At 35.5% G+C, this 16,362-nt stretch overlaps 3 protein-coding genes across 4 annotated transcripts; 1 reads left to right on the plus strand and 2 right to left on the minus strand.

Annotated features, from left to right (window-relative positions):
- Positions 1-6,754: 6,754 nt before the first annotated feature.
- Positions 6,755-10,529, minus strand: LOC121785448 (DEAD-box ATP-dependent RNA helicase 15-like). Of its 2 annotated transcripts, none has more exons than XM_042183882.1 (12): positions 10,408-10,529; positions 10,143-10,285; positions 9,713-9,813; positions 9,211-9,383; positions 8,891-9,122; positions 8,690-8,808; positions 8,105-8,161; positions 7,842-8,026; positions 7,512-7,656; positions 7,312-7,395; positions 7,162-7,225; positions 6,755-7,004 (listed from the first exon to the last, which is right to left on the minus strand). In XM_042183882.1, the coding sequence occupies exons 2-12, from the start codon at positions 10,256-10,258 to the stop codon at positions 6,994-6,996; spliced, it is 1,287 nt and encodes a 428-aa protein (XP_042039816.1). In that variant the 5' UTR covers positions 10,259-10,285; positions 10,408-10,529; the 3' UTR covers positions 6,755-6,993. The 2 variants fall into 2 exon arrangements, with proteins under 2 accessions (XP_042039816.1, XP_042039817.1); XM_042183883.1 differs by having other exon boundaries at positions 10,143-10,281; positions 10,408-10,519.
- Positions 10,530-11,241: 712 nt separating this feature from the next.
- On the plus strand, positions 11,242-13,710 carry LOC121785042 (GPN-loop GTPase 3-like). Its single transcript, XM_042183378.1, has 10 exons — positions 11,242-11,375; positions 11,807-11,920; positions 12,014-12,122; positions 12,215-12,296; positions 12,401-12,486; positions 12,602-12,705; positions 12,797-12,927; positions 13,022-13,115; positions 13,307-13,362; positions 13,490-13,710. The coding sequence occupies exons 2-10, from the start codon at positions 11,876-11,878 to the stop codon at positions 13,584-13,586; spliced, it is 804 nt and encodes a 267-aa protein (XP_042039312.1). The 5' UTR covers positions 11,242-11,375; positions 11,807-11,875; the 3' UTR covers positions 13,587-13,710.
- LOC121785041 (probable carboxylesterase 17) lies at positions 13,584-14,755 on the minus strand. Its single transcript, XM_042183377.1, has one exon. It carries the CDS (start codon positions 14,553-14,555, stop codon positions 13,683-13,685), a length of 873 nt encoding a protein of 290 aa, XP_042039311.1. The 5' UTR covers positions 14,556-14,755; the 3' UTR covers positions 13,584-13,682.
- Between the last annotated feature and the right edge of the window lie 1,607 nt (positions 14,756-16,362).

A 16,362-nucleotide genomic window follows, 5' to 3' on the forward strand; every position in this document is an offset into this window, starting at 1 on the left:
AATTTTTTTTTCTATTCCTATTATTGTATTGTTAATGTTGTTACTAAGTTTCTTCATTGTATTGTTAATGTTTTACTTAAGTTTCTTCATATAACTTAGGAACTATTGTCTTTATTGTTCTAATATTAATTTTTATTAATATTTATGTGTGTTTTTATTTATTTTGTAGTTTATCATGTATCTTTTTATTGCAATATCATTGTCCTCCTAATATTTTTAAATTGTATATTAAATATTTTATATCAATTTAAACTTAATAGTATTTTAGTATTGAAGCGTGTATATTGTTAATGACAATATTTTATTTGTTGTAGAGACCTATATAAGTGTTGTAACTAACAAATATTGAAAATATTTATTTTTGTTTGAGAAATCTAATAATGCAATGGGAGAATGAAGTTGTGAATAAGAAGATAGAAAATGAGACAAATTTATAGGCAAAAAATATAAAGAAAGTATTTATATGTTGTGTAACATTTTCATGTTGGTTTAATTTTAAACTTATTTAATTTGATATTTATATTTATTTAACATATGTTAGTATATAGTACTACACTTATATATATATATATATATATATATATATATATATATAGGGTAGTGTTAATCTCCTTTTCCTCCCTTAGATTTAAGTTCCTTCTTAATTGGAACCGTTAGATTTGAGGGATGGACGATCCGGATGAGAAGCTTACTAATGATCCCGTGTTGCATTATTAGGCTCATTCTGTGCATTATATGGGTATAATTGTAAAACAACAATGAATTAAAATGGAATGGGCGAGATTTCAGCGGGATTTTCATTGACGTTCCATCTAGTCACTCCCTCTCTCACTCCAACCGTCACAATCCTCAACGCATAATCAAAATTTCGTCTCCCTCAATTCCCCCCTTTTCCAAACCCTAGCCGCCGGCGAATCACAGACGAAACCACACTCCCTTCGCCCGCGACCATCAAGTTCAAATCGACAACAAGGTAGGGTTTCAATGCTTCAGTTTTTCGTAATACACAGTGTTAATCGACGATTTTCACCGCCAGATCGACGATTCAATGTTTTCTCCCAAACAATATCACGTTTTTCAAACTCATTTTTTTCGAGAATTTTCATAAATCTAAGAATCGTTTTTTATTTTGTTAGGGTTATGTACATTATTAAAGTTTGTAGTTAATGACTGGTTTACTATTGTCTATTGAGCGATTTGGTAGTGAAAATCGTATCCGATTTTGATTTGTGGTTCGTCTCACAGATCTGCAATGACGAAGAGAGGCATGCCTATCAAAAGCCAACCAACCCAGGCTGCAGGTGAGCAATTACTTGCGTTTGCTTGTATATTTTTTGGATTATTTATACATTATTGTACGGAGTGGTGTACATTATGGTTCTTGGTGGAAGTTAAATGACTATGTTTCGAAAAAAAACTGTAAATGACTGAACATTGTATTCAAGTTCGTGCATTATTTGATTAAAATTGTACATTATTGTAGGGAATAGTGTGCATTATTCATTTGTGCATTATTTGATGTCATTAGTAGATTATTATAGGTAGTTGTGTACAAATATTTTTGTTGTTTAATTTTCAGTTGTGCATTATTTCCTGCCATATGTACATTATTGTAGGGAGTGGTGTACATTATGTTTTTTGTATATGCATCGGTTTTATACAACATCAATGGTTGAGATAATGTAATATTCATTGGTGCATTATTTGTTTCCTTTTAAACATTATACAGTTAATATTGTGCATTATATAATATACATGCAATACATTATTGATTTTTGGACAGCAGTGAAGCAGCCGAGGGTGGACATTGACGAAGCGGTGTATGGAGCAAGTTTAACTTACTCCCCAAGGGTTTAGCAATCCCGTGGGCTAGGGTGTACTATGAAGTAAGTAACACAACCGTCGGCACAGTCCACGAGTTCCAGTCATACCTCTAGGGTTTAGATATCATCAACGTTAGGGAGTAGTTTTAACTAATAAACATTATGTAAAAATATTTCCGTGTAATGTATTCTATTGACCCAGTAATGGACGATATGTGTCCTGTAATGGATATGTTTCAGAGACGTTTTTGTTCTGATTTTATGAGTAGTTTTAACTTATTAACATAATGTGAAAATATTTCAGTGTAATGGATTTTATTTACTCAGAAATGGACGATTTGTGTCTTATAATGTATATGTGTATGAGACGCTTTTGTTCTGATTGAATGAGTAGTTTTAAAAAATAAAATTTAATTCATGTTGTGGTGCTATAACCTAGCCCCATGGGTTGCTAAACCCAAGGGGAATTATTCAAACTCTCTGCCCTTTGTGATGGTTCCGTTTGTGAGTGGGTACCACAACATAGCCCCATGGATTGCTAAACCCAAAGCGCAAGAATTCAATTTCCTTTCAACATTATTCTCTCCAATCTGTACATTATTCACTGATTCGTGCGCATTATTAGATACTATTGGTACATTATTTGTTGTACCAAATCTTAAACGCATTAAAAAATAAAATTGAATTCTTGTAGTGGTGCTATAACCTAGCCCCATGGGTTGCTAAACCCAAGGGGAATGATTCAAACTCTCTTCCCTTTGTGATGGTTCCGTTTGTGAGTGGGTACTACAACCTAGCCCCTTAGATTGCTAAACCCAAAGGGCATGAATTCAATTTCATTTCAACATTATTCTCTTCAATCTGTACATTATTCACTGATTTGTCACATTATTAGATACTATTGGTACATTATTTGTTGTACCAAATCTTAAACGCATTAAAAAATAAAATTGAATTCTTGTGGTGGTGCAATAACCTAACCCCATGGGTTGCTATACCCAAGGGGAATGATTCAAACTCTCTTACCTTTGTGATGGTTCCGTTTGTGAGTGGATACTACAACCTAGCCCCATAGATTGCTAAACCCAAAGGGCATGAATTCAATTTCCTTTCAACATTATTCTCTTCAATCTGTGCATTATTCAATGATCCGTACACATTATTAGATACTTTTGGTACATTATTTGCTGTAACAAATCTTAATGTGAAAATATTTCAGTGTAATGGATTTTATTTACTCAGTAATTGACGATTTGTGTCCTATAATGTATATGTGTATGAGACGCTTTTGTTCTGATTGTATGAGTAGTTTTAAAAAATGAAATTTAATTCATGTTGTGGTGCTATAACCTAGCCCCATGGGTTGCTAAACCTAAGGGGAATAATTCAAACTCTCTGCCCTTTGTGATGATTCCGTTTGTGAGTGGGTACCACAACCTAGCCCCATGGATTGCTAAACCCAACAGGCAAGAATTCAATTTCCTTTCAACATTATTCTCTCAAATCTGTACATTATTCACTGATTCATGCACATTATTAGATACTCCATCCATTCCATAGTAGTGGGGGCATTTCTTTTCGGCACGGAGATTAAGAAAGTAGAGAGATGAAGAGAGAATAAAGTAAGAGAGAGTAAAGTAAGTGAGAAGAAATGTGTTAACTTTTACTAAAAAAGGAAATGACTCCACTACTATGGAATGTACCAAAATGGCAAAATGACTCCACTACTATGGAACGGAGGGAGTACTATTGATACATTATTTGTTGTACCAAATCTTAAACACATTAAAAAATAAAATTGAATTCTTGTGGTGGTGCTATAACCTAGCCACATGGGTTGCTAAACCCAAGGGGAATGATTCAAATTCTCTTCCCTTTGTGATGGTTCCGTTTGTGAGTAGGTACTACAACCTAGCCCCATAGATTGCTAAACCCAAAGGGCATGAATTCAATTTCATTTCAACATTATTCTCTTCAATCTGTGCATTATTCAATGATCCGTGCACATTATTAGATACTTTTGGTACATTATTTGCTGTAATACAATGAAGAATTAACTAAATTACTTTCTTATTGTTAAAAAAAATGAAACCAATCGAGGAATACTTCCAGAATTCGGGTTTAGGCGAGAAACTACTCCACCATACGTGTTCAACGTAGAAAATCGAGTCAAGTATGTGAGAGAAGAAAAAGAAATTACGAATGAATACGAAATAAAAACAAACTAAAATGTCTTCTTCCCTAATTGAAAACACCAAAACTTATGAAGGAAATCAATAGTAGCTTCTCAAAATTATGGCAGACGAATGGAATTTGAGTTTTGTGATTTGCAACAATGTAAACCGTGAAAATGGAGGAGAGAAGAATTAAATATGGAAAATAAATTAGAAAATATACTTACCAAACTTAATGGAGAGAATTATGGAATTGAAATAACCGCTGCAAAAAAACTCTCCCAACAATGCCCTTTTCGAATTAATTTAATAATATAAATAATGAAAACAAGCTTAAATTTCGGCCATCAGATCTTGAAAATAGAGGGCCGAGATTGAGAAGGACAATAGAAAAAAAATGGGAAAAGGATATGATCATATCCCTATATATATATATATATATATATATATATATATATATATATATATATATATATATATATATGGATGTATTCATTTCCTTTTTCTATATTTCCTCCTTTTTCCTTCTTAATATCAGCCATTAGATTAGAGAAATGGACGGTCAAGATCAACATTGGGTAATTAATCTCGTGTTGCATTATTTGTCCTATTTTGTGCATTATGAGGGTACAATAGTAATCTAATAATGGCTGGAAACCGCTACGAATAATGCATCACATGGTCACGAGTAATGCATATAATTGCCTATATAATGCACAATATGTGAACTGCAATGCATACGAACAAGATGTGCTGTGTTATGATGTTTGACACACGTTTCTTGTTTCCCCTAAGGGTTTAATAAGCTTATGGGCTAGGGTATAGTACGTAGACATGTATGTAATCTTCACATGGTAACGAGTAATGGATATAATTGACTATATAATGCACAATTTGTGAACTGTAATGCATACGAACAAGATGTGTTGTGTTATGATGTTTGACACACGTTTCTTGTTTCCCCTAAGGCTTTAATAAGCTTAGGGGCTAGGGTATAGTACGTACGCATTAATAACAAATTATAAAACGATACGAATAATTCACCAAATTGTCACGAGTAATGGATGTTATTAACTATATAATGCACAATATGTGAACTGCAATGCATACGAATAAGATGTACCATGTTATGATGTTTGACACACGTTTCTTGTTTCCCCTAAGGGTTTAATAAGCTTAGGGGCTAGGGTATAGTACGTAGACATTACTAAATGCACGTATGTAATCTTCAATCCGTTGATTAACTCATATACACAATACCTCTAATAATGCATAATATACTGAGATAATGACAATTAACAGCTACATAATGCACTACCTAAACCAAATAATGCACATACGTATATTCCAATAACAACAATTTGTTAGTAATGTCTACGTACTATACCCTAGCCCCTAAGCTTATTAAACCCTTAGGGGAAACAAGAAACGTGTGTCAAACATCATAACATGGTACATCTTATTCGTATGCATTGCAGTTCACATATTGTGCATTATATAGTTAATAACATTCATTACTCGTGACAATTTGGTGAATTATTCGTATCGTTTTATAATTTGTTATTAATGCGTACGTACTATACCCTAGCCCCTAAGCTTATTAAACCCTTATGGGAAACAAGAAACGTGTGTCAAACATCATAACACAGCACATCTTGTTCGTATGCATTGCAGTTCACAAATTGTGCATTATATAGTCAATTATATTCATTACTCGTTACCATGTGAAGATTACATAAGTGTCTACGTACTATACCCTAGCCCCTAAGCTTATTAAACCCTTAGGGGAAACAAGAAACGTGTGTCCAAACATCATAACATGGTACATCTTATTCGTATGCATTGCAGTTCACATATTGTGCATTATATAGTCAATTATATGCATTACTCGTGACCATGTGGTGCATTATTCGCAGATACCAAAATGTGGCAGTTACTTTTCCGTCAAATGTCAATAATAACCCTGTAATGCATACAACCACCTTCTATAATGCAACACGGAACCAGTTTTATAGAATCAATCTGATCCGTTGATGCCTTAGATCTAACGCGTATTATTAAGAAGGAAAAAAGATCTAAGATGTGAAAAGGAGAATAACGCTCCCCTATATATATATATAAAAGTGAAACTCATAATCCTCTAACTTATTCAACTCACTTTTCTTTACCTTCTTAAAACTCGCGCCCATACTAAATGTGACACTTAATGTGTTACTAAGGTAGTATAAAAACTTGCTGTTAAAAATTGTTAGACTCTAGGTCTCTGACGCAAGATGAGTGGCGAAAGAATTGTCAAAATTGACCTTTGAAGATCTTAAGAGTATTTTCGTCCGAAAAAAGTTCAAAATACCTCAAATGATATTAACTTATAGTTGACGGACCAAAAATGACATTTTCAAAGTTCACGGATCTAAAATGATACTTTGGCAAAGTTCGTGGACCTAAAAAGATATTCCTTCTAAAAAATTTAAATACCTCCATTCCTCAATAAATTATAAAGAATATGATAGAATTGAGGCTAATAATCTAAGTAGAGATAGCACCATTATTATGTGAGAGTGGAAGATTCGTTAACCTATAATTGTGATTAGTAGGAATTCACTAGATTTGGTGTGACCCAACCAAATCTTTGAAATCCAGTTACCCAACAAAACTACAATCCAGCATAATACACGAAAGAATATTAAAATGACAAATTAGCCACAAAAGCAACAACAAAAAACTATTATCACCAATAATCTTTGTGACTATGATATCTATCATCAATAACATGTATTAAAATGACAAATTAGCCACAAAAGCAACAACAAAAAACTATTATCACCAATAATCTTTGTGACTATGATGTCTATAATCAATAACATGTATCTGCGCTGCAGCATTAGAATGTCGTCAAATTCTCTAGAAAAAAAGAATACATGGGATAAAGGTCTACCCTACAAGGAGGGAATAAGAAAACTAGAACGTGATGTTGCACTGCCTCTACGGGGGGCTCCTTAGGATGGCACTGCATACGAGAGGAGAAACATAAGCTAAACTGCGTGTATCAACCATTAGTATCGGTTACAGAACATACACAGCTCTGCGAAGCCTACTAAAATTGGCAATGTTTCAGTATCTTTGATTTTATTTTATTTTTGGGGAGGTGGGGGGTAAAAACTTACTGTATGTCGATGTATCGATTTGCTCAGGAAGCTCCTTAATATCAACTTCAAATCTCTCCTGAACCTGCAACACAATAAACTTTAGTATGTATGTTCACAGCCAAAAGTAAGTATTTTGTAGGAAGTTTGTCGTGCATCAATAATACTAACTTGATTGAGAACATCTGAATCAGATGCAGATGCAACAAATGTTATGGCCAGCCCTTTGGTGCCAAACCTCCCAGCTCTACCAACCTATAAATCGAATGGGAAAAATGGGGAGACCCGAGATCCACGTTAGTAATTCAAAATCAATTGACACTACTAATTATGAAGGGACAAGAGAATAAAGAAAGCAGCAAAGAGCGTACCCTGTGCAGATAAGTGTCTGCGGAATCCGGCATATCATAGTTGATCACAATGTTAACTCGCTCAATGTCGATTCCTCTGCCAACCAAGTCTGTAGCTACCAAAATCCTCTTATGGCCTTCTTTGAAACTCTTGTACCGAGTTAATCTGCATTCTCAAATGTCATTACATTATTGGTCACAAAGATTGCTGAGTACATTTCATGAAATCTTTTAACACATATAGTACAACCCCTAATGTTGACTAGAGAGTTCAATGAAGCATCTACAAAAATCAATGTACCAAAGTGACGGAAAATCAAATGAAAAGGCTCAGTGATAGAGAGCACACACCTTTCTTCCTGGGACATGCCAGAGTGAATGCATATAGATGGGAAGTTGCACTCCACGAGCAACTTATTTAGCTCTGCAGCTCGGGTGACACTTTTGACAAAGATGACCACTTGATTGAAATCCAAGGCATCGAGCAGATCATTTAACTTCCGATTTTTCTCTAGCTCACTCAATTTGATGTAGTGCTGCCATGAAGAGCCACCAAGTAAGTAAAATAATAATTTCAAAGTCCAGATAAGCTCTAGGAATATTGAATCCAAAACCTGAACAAGACCATGAAGGGTCAACTTGGCTTCATCATCCACATATATTTCCATTGGCTGAAATGAAGAAATGTCATGGTAAAGCATATTAGGAGCCATCTGAAGCTAAGGTATCCAGTATGAAATGAATGACGATCTAAAAAGGTCCGATTTTAGGTTCTGGGCCGTCAGACTCATCTCCTTGCAGTTACTTCACAACTCGTGCCAATTGAATGTCACCAAGACTGTTCACAAAACTATTATGAAATTCATGAGCAAAGTCTCTGTATCCTCGTTCCCTAAATGCTCCACTAGAAAGGGAATCTTAAAAATAAAATAAAAAAGGGTGAACCCAAAATGGCAACTAAAACAACAGCAACAGTGAGAGCAGGGCCCACAGCTATGGTACTTGGCCACCTCTTATGCCAACCTATTGAATCTTTAAAATGAACCGTCACTTCATGTCAGTTGGATAGATTAGCACAGCATGCTTAAGCATACTGTGCATCAGCCACTGCATTCATAAGCTAGTGTCCACAGCAGAAATCTGGGGAAAAGGAAACATGGTAGACGTCTAAAATTCAAGGACTGGCCACAGGACATTACATCTTGCATGAATTTCTTGCAAACAGGTCGAATCTCCTTGCTGAGAGTAGCTGAAAACATCATAACTTGCTTGTCATGAGGGGTCATCTTGAAGATCTCCTGCACATCCCTTCGCATATCTGGAGTGGGATTAAACAAGTTAAAGAAATTCACTTTCACTAGACATGAAGAAATAAGGTGGCTATCGAGTTAAGAGCTAACCAAGAGACTCGAGCATCTTGTCACACTCATCCAGTATGAAATGCCTCACATTTCTCAGAGAAAGTTCCTTGTCTCTAGCCAGAGCAAGTATCCTTCCCGGAGTTCCAACAACAATGTGAGGACATTCATTCTTCAGAAGATCCTTGTGCACTCTGATGTTCACGCCACCATAGAAAACAGCTACCTTGATATCTGGTAAATATGTGCTGAATCTCTCGAACTCATGACAAATCTGCAAGCCAAAGTAGAGACATTTATCTATGGAAAATGGGCAGCCAATCTATCCACAAAACAAATAGTGTCAATTGCTGAAGACATGCCTGGTAAGCTAATTCCCTCGTATGACACAGGACAAGCGCAGCAACTTGGCCTGCAACTGGTTCAATCTGCTGTAATGTTGAAAGAACAAATACAGCAGTTTTCCCCATACCAGATTTGGCTTGGCAGATGACATCCATTCCCAGAATAGCTTGAGGAATACACTCATGTTGAACTGGCGAAGAACCCAAAAAAATTGATCCAAGGAAGCCTCAATTTCAAGTAAAAAAGTTTTTATTATGCAACTTCTCCAAGGTAGAGTGATAATAATGATTTACCTGAAACATATATCATTTCAAACAATCATAAGTCTCTTTTCAATACAAAAGAAGGCAGGCAGATTAAGAAAGTCTAAGATAGATTCTCATGGATTAAACTTTCAATATAACCAATTTGTATACAAACTATACAATATTAACTCTCATTTCCGATCAGCAGACTCAGCACATCTAGTAAATACTATGTGAGACCATGTAGTATCCAAGCACAAAAAACGCATCTTGCCTTCTGATGGATGTTCAAATCCAGAGTCAACAATAGCACGTAAAAGCTCTGGTTTCAAGAGGAAGTCCCTGAATCCTGAACTGTGGATCCCCACATATCCCCTGTACACGAAACGCAAAATAATGCAAGTTAACACCTGCATAGATATAAACAACATCCTAGATTCCTAATATACATTTCTTCCATCTCGTGAGTCGTGATTAGCAAAATTCATATACCCAAACTCAAGCAAAATAAGTAAAAGCAGCTATGGGTTAATATAGGCTGAACTCTGTGACCGTCATAAATCTTACTCCAAACGGAGTGCTCAAACAACTAAACAATTTGACAAACAAATTAATACACAAAACAAGCAAAATATTTAGGGCAGAGCTCAGTAACTGATAATGATAATTAAATAACGAAATTTCTTCAGAATTGTGGAACTCACTTCTTCACGGTCTCGCCGTTGAGCTTGGCACCGACAGAATCAGGTGCTTTCTCCTCTTCTTCCTCGTAGTCGAGAAGCTCCTCCTCGTAGGCTTCGGTCTCCTTCGTCTCGCCCATTGTTTCTGCTGCTGATTGAAGCTCTACCTATCGACGAACAAAATTAAATCTCCCGCCACTTGATTCAGCAAATATATTCATACATAGCTCGAAATGCACACACTTGAAGAGACGTGATCTGAAAATTTAGGGTTTATCGCTTTGCTAACCTGCTGAATTGAATTAGGGATTACGTGATCGATAACGGTTAGGGTTAGAATTCTGATTTCTGCAGAGAAAATTGTTAGGAATTATATAATGCGAAATGATATTTTTGGAAGGGAGGGTTTTATTCTCAAAATATACAAATACAGATTTTTTTGTAAAAATGGGAGATTTTTTTAAAAAAATGTAAAAAATGGTCAAAAAGAATTTTTATCTAATTAAAACATTAATAATTAGAAATGGTTTTCATAAGTTAATTGTAACTATCAAAGTCAATATTAAATTGTGATATTTCAAACTCTACAATGATGTTAAATTAAATATCAATCAAACTATTGTTCCATTAGAAATGAAACGTTTTCCTTTTTAAATTGTCCAATTAAAAATAAAACGTTTCTAAAAATGGAAACAACACTCTCTCTACTTTTTTTTCTCTCTATACTTTACTCTCTTTTCATTAACTCACAAAACAGCATTACATAAAATCTCAAGTCGAAACTAAATGTTTGATATTTAATGGGACGGAAGGAATATAAGACTACTCTTAAATAACACGTGGACTTAAATGGAGTAATTTATAATCCATGATATATTATAAATCCATGGAGCAAATATATTACATCCATTCTCCGTCATACTATCATATTATCAAATTTACATAATCTTTTATTCTTATTTTCTAAAATCTCCATTCCACTTTGCATGAATTTCATCAAATATAAATTCTTATAAAAAGTACATTATTTATTTTAAAAAGTAATACTGTATTTAATTGTTAAAAAGAATTGAAATCGATATATTTAATAACCACGATTAATTTGAATAATAGAATTAGAATAAAATTAATACTCAGTATTCTACAGTAATACAAAAAAAAATCATAAAACGCCCAAATTGGAGAAGTGTTAGGGTTTTGCACTACTTTCTCTTCTCCATCGCTCACTCCGTTGCAGTGGAATTCACCGGAAAATTGGTAAGCTTTGTGATGAACTCAACTTCTAATTTTTCATATATATTGTTGCCTTTTACCCGTCTGTGTTTTTTCAGCTTTGCTTACATTTTTAGTTGCTAGCAATGTTTTCATTTTGCTAGCTCTTGTTCTGGTTCGGAACTATATATGCTTCGATGTGGGTTGAGTCATTGAGGCCGTTATAAACTCGTATTATCTCCTTAATCACTGTCAGCGTTGTTTGTTTTAGGTCGGGTTCGTTTGGGACATGGTATTTGGAATTTTTGGGTTTTTTCTTAAAATGGACCAAAATAGAAATAAACCTTATATATTTATAAGTGATTTATGTAATGTATTTGCTAGTTTTGAAGAGTTTGTTTTGACTTTGAGTGATTAAATGGCTGAATTATTGTTTGCGGTTGATGCTTGAATCACGAGTTATGCTTTGGTTGCAGGTTTTGGAGTATTACAAGCCATTGATTTTATCCGAACCTCCATAGGAGAAAAACAAATAGGAAACTATCATGGGTTACGCACAGCTGGTCATTGGCCCTGCTGGCAGTGGAAAGGTGTGGTGATTTGGATTTATTTATTCGTGCATTCTCCGGTTTACTATGATGAGTATGCTCTTGACTAAGATGCACTATATCCGGTTGTTGCAGTCTACCTACTGTTCTAGCTTGTCCCAACATTGCGAAACTATTGGCCGATCAATTAATATTGTAAACTTAGATCCAGCTGCCGAGAATTTCGACTATCCTGTGGCGATGGGTGAGACCCTGCAACTTTTTGGTTTATTTATTGTTGTTAGTACTGAAACATATTTCGATTTGCATGACCTTAATCTGGACGCTTGTTTTCAGATATTAGGGAACTCATTTCGCTGGAGGACGTCATGGAGGAGCTTGGATTGGGGCCAAATGGTGGTCTTATTTACTGCATGGAGTATCCTTCACTATATATGATTCCATTCAATTCTTTATAACTGTGATTATCAGTTCGATGGTCATTACGCTCTATGAAACTTTGTACAGCCTTAACTACCTCAGGCACCTGGAAGAAAATCTGGACGAGTGGCTGACAGAAGAATTGGATAATTATTTGGATGATGATTATTTAGTTTTTGACTGCCCAGGTAGCACAACTGTTTCCTGACATTTTTGTCTCTATGTTCAAGTACTTAAGTCGTGCAATAGTACTATGATATTATAGCCACACATTCCGATGCCTCAATTTCTTTTGTCATTTAGGCCAGATTGAACTTTTCTCCCATGTACCTGTGCTGAAGAACTTTGTGGAGCATTTAAAGCGTAAAAACTTCAATGTCTGTGTTGTGTACCTACTTGATTCACAGGTACTTATGCATGTATTCTAGCAAATTTATTTGCATGTATGTCCATTTCATCTCTATCTATTCTGAAATTCTTTCTTGTATACTGTATTAGTTTATAACAGACGTCACCAAGTTCATAAGTGGGTGTATGGCCTCACTCTCTGCCATGGTTCAACTGGAGCTACCACATGTTAATATTCTCTCCAAAATGGACCTTGTGAGAAACAAGAGGGACATTGAGAAGTCAGTGCTGCTTTCATTAAATAAATCTTTTCTGTCATTATCTTAGCTTAATCTGTTTTTGTTCGAGCTGATATCACTTGCTGTGCTCCCTTAGCTACTTGAATCCAGAACCTCAGACTCTGTTGGCTGAGTTGAATCAGCGCATGGCTCCACAGTTTGGGAAACTTAATAAGAGTTTGATTGAACTGGTATGTTTCGATATTGTGGTTTTCACAGTAAAGAAATTATACGAATGCAAATGTTACCTATCTATGTGAGGAGAACTCTTCTAGTTTTGATGAGATGCATTGGTTTGTCTTAGCATTAAACGAGAATTGGTTGCATATCCGAAGTATTTGCCATTGGAATTTTTTTAACAGCTTCAAAATTGTGGCCTCAGGTAGACCAGTACAGCATGGTGAGCTTCTTTCCTCTTGATCTGAGAAAAGAGAGCAGGTATAATACAATCTAATTATGCATCTTGTGGCATGATATTTAGCTTGTGACATGAATAATATGAATGTTTAAAGCAAATTTATTTTAGATGTAGTTGTGAAACTAATATTACATTTTGTTGATGCAGCATTCAGTATATTCTGTCACAAATTGACATGTCTATTCAGTTTGGGGAAGATGCAGATGTAAAGGTTAAGGATTTTGATGAAGAAGACGACGACTGAACAAGTATTTTGAATTCAACCAAGAACAATGTTTACATTTGTTTTGCCAATTAAGATTCGTGTTTAAAGCACCAATGTCACTTTTATAAATCATAATTAGAAGCTTTGCATGAAATTTATGATCTGATTTTGGAGCAAAACAGCAGCATCTGAGTTCGGATTCCATACGTGAAAAACGTGCTTTTCTTCCTCGGCCTCATGTAAACGCACGTTTTTCACACCTTTCTTCTTCAGATAATCCTCATACATAACTCCCCTCTCTTTCAAAAAATCCATTCTGGCAACGAACACTGCTGTCGCCGGAAACAACCCCCACTCCACCTCCGCCCTCTCGAAATTGCAACTGTGGAAATCCCGATCTTTCCCGTCTGGCAAGCTTAGCTTCCAAAACATGTCGTTCATCTTGACCTCTTCCACCGAGCCTGCTTCCGCCTCCAGCTCTGTCCTCGCCTCGCTGCCAAAATACGGGTGGATCGGTATAATCCCTTTGATTGAAATCTTGGTATTTTTTTCTCCAACGAGTTTTATGGCGACGTTGTGGGCAATGTTGCCTCCAGCGCTGTCGCCGGCGAGGAAAACACGGGATAGGTCGGCAGTGTTGAGCCACTGGAGCGCGGCAAAGCAGTCGTCGTAGGCGACCGGGAGCTTGTTTTCGGGGGCGAGGCGGTAGTTGACAGAGAGGATGATGGCTCCGGAGGCGGCGGAGCGGTTTTCGAGGAAAACGTGGTAGCCGAGCCAGGTGGTGGAGCCGATGCAAAAGCCACCGCCGTGGAAGTAGAGGAGCACCGGGAGTGGTGCCGGCGGCGCGGCAGCAGAGGGGAGGAAGACTCTGGCGGTGATGGGCTTAGAGGGGTCGATGGTGACATCCTTGGAGGTGGCGGAGCAGGCGGCGGCTCGGTGGTCAGTGCGGACGACGGTGCCGTCGGAGAAGACTTGGAGGAAGCTTGGCGCCTCGGCGATTAGGGACATTTTAAGGGGGATTTAATTAAGATGTTTTTATAAAATTTTGATTAATATGTGATCTGGAATTTGTTGGGTGTGGCTTTGATTTGAGAGGAGATTAAAGTTTGTTGTGATTATGGTTAAAAGTAGTTAATTGTAGCTTGTATGCTGTTAATGCATTTGGATTGTGTCAGAAAAATGGAGAGGGGGTAAAGGTGCGTGAGTGTATTTATTTAGTTATAGTATTTTTTTTAGATTTTCTTGGTATAGTTTAACTTCTAATAATAATAAGAAAAATAATCAAATAAAATAATGTCAAACTAATGAAAAAACTAGAATCTAGATATATATTTTGGCTGCGTATTTTGGGTGTTATTTAAATTGTTGATTAAGATTTAAGAATATGATGATACTCCTATTAAATATTACAATAGACACTTTTGAAATTTTAAAATAGTATACTTAAGAAAATAAAAGTATAAAGATGCACAATGTTCTTTTGCTCGAATAATTAAAAGTGGCATGCACGCTGTGTGTGATCAAATGACATGTGTAGACATGGTGAAAGTGTGTCGAATATTCTTTAATTTTAAATATTCAATTATAGTTTCATATTTTGTATTATGATAACTCGAACCTTGAGTTATTAGATTGAGTAAAAACGTCTTATCTATTAAACTGCTAAATTTGAAAAAATTACTCAAATTAATCATTGAAATATCAATATCATTTAAAAATATTACCATTGAGCTCCGTCTCATTGCAAGTGAAATTTCTTGTTTGACGAAAATATTACTTCCCCTGTCCCACAATAATTGTCACTTTTATTGTGGGTAAGAGTTTTAAAAAATGTAAATAAAAGTTGGTTGGAAAAGTTAATGGAATGTGAGACCCACTTTTTTATATTGGTTTTATAATAAAATGTAAGTGAAGTGAATTAGTGGAATGTGAGACATGCTTACTATTTATAGTAAAAATGAAGTGTGACAACTATTGTGGGACGGATCAAAATGGAAAAGAGTGACAATTATTGTCGGACAGATGGAATATTTTATAAGTTTGGTAAAGATAATGTAATACTATTATTTTATAAGTTTAGCAAAAAGTAACAACGTTTACTTTATTTTCTCTTCATTTCTTTACATTTTTCGTTTCTTACTTTATTACTATATCCGTTTCATAGTAGTGGAGTCATTTTACTATTTTGGTACGTTCCATAGTAGTGGAGTCATTTCATTTTTTTAGTAAAAGTCAACACATTTCTTCTCATTTACTACTTTATTCTATCTTCATATCTCTACCTTTTTTAATTTCCTACTTTATTCATCATTTATTTAACTCACTTAACACAATTTTTCTTAAATCACGTACCGAAAAAAAATGCTTCCACTACTGCGGAACGAATGGAGTATTCATTTACTTAACTCACTTAACACAATTTTTCTTAAATCCTGTGGAGTAAAAAAGGTCTTATTCCGCCGTCACCCCATATAGGAGTCCCGATTGAAATATTCCATAAATGGTAATAGGCCCCACATTCCACTAGTCTTTTTTCACTCACATTTTATTATAAAATTATATAAAAGTAAGACCCACATTCAACTATTTTTTCCCCCAAACTTTCCTTTACATTTCTTAAAACTATTTAATCTCAAATGAGACTCCTAAAGTAGAACGGAAGGAGTATTATACACGGAGGAATAGAGTATTTTTAAAAAAATAAAAGTATAATTTGTGCTTAGAGCATCCACAATGGCGGCGAGCGGACCGGCTAGCCGATTCCCGGCGCTGGCAGGTCCGCTCGCCGAACCATTGTAGCCGGCGAGCGGCAAAT

Source organism: Salvia splendens, chromosome 21, assembly GCF_004379255.2.
Source record: "Salvia splendens isolate huo1 chromosome 21, SspV2, whole genome shotgun sequence".
NCBI lineage: Eukaryota > Viridiplantae > Streptophyta > Magnoliopsida > Lamiales > Lamiaceae > Salvia > Salvia splendens.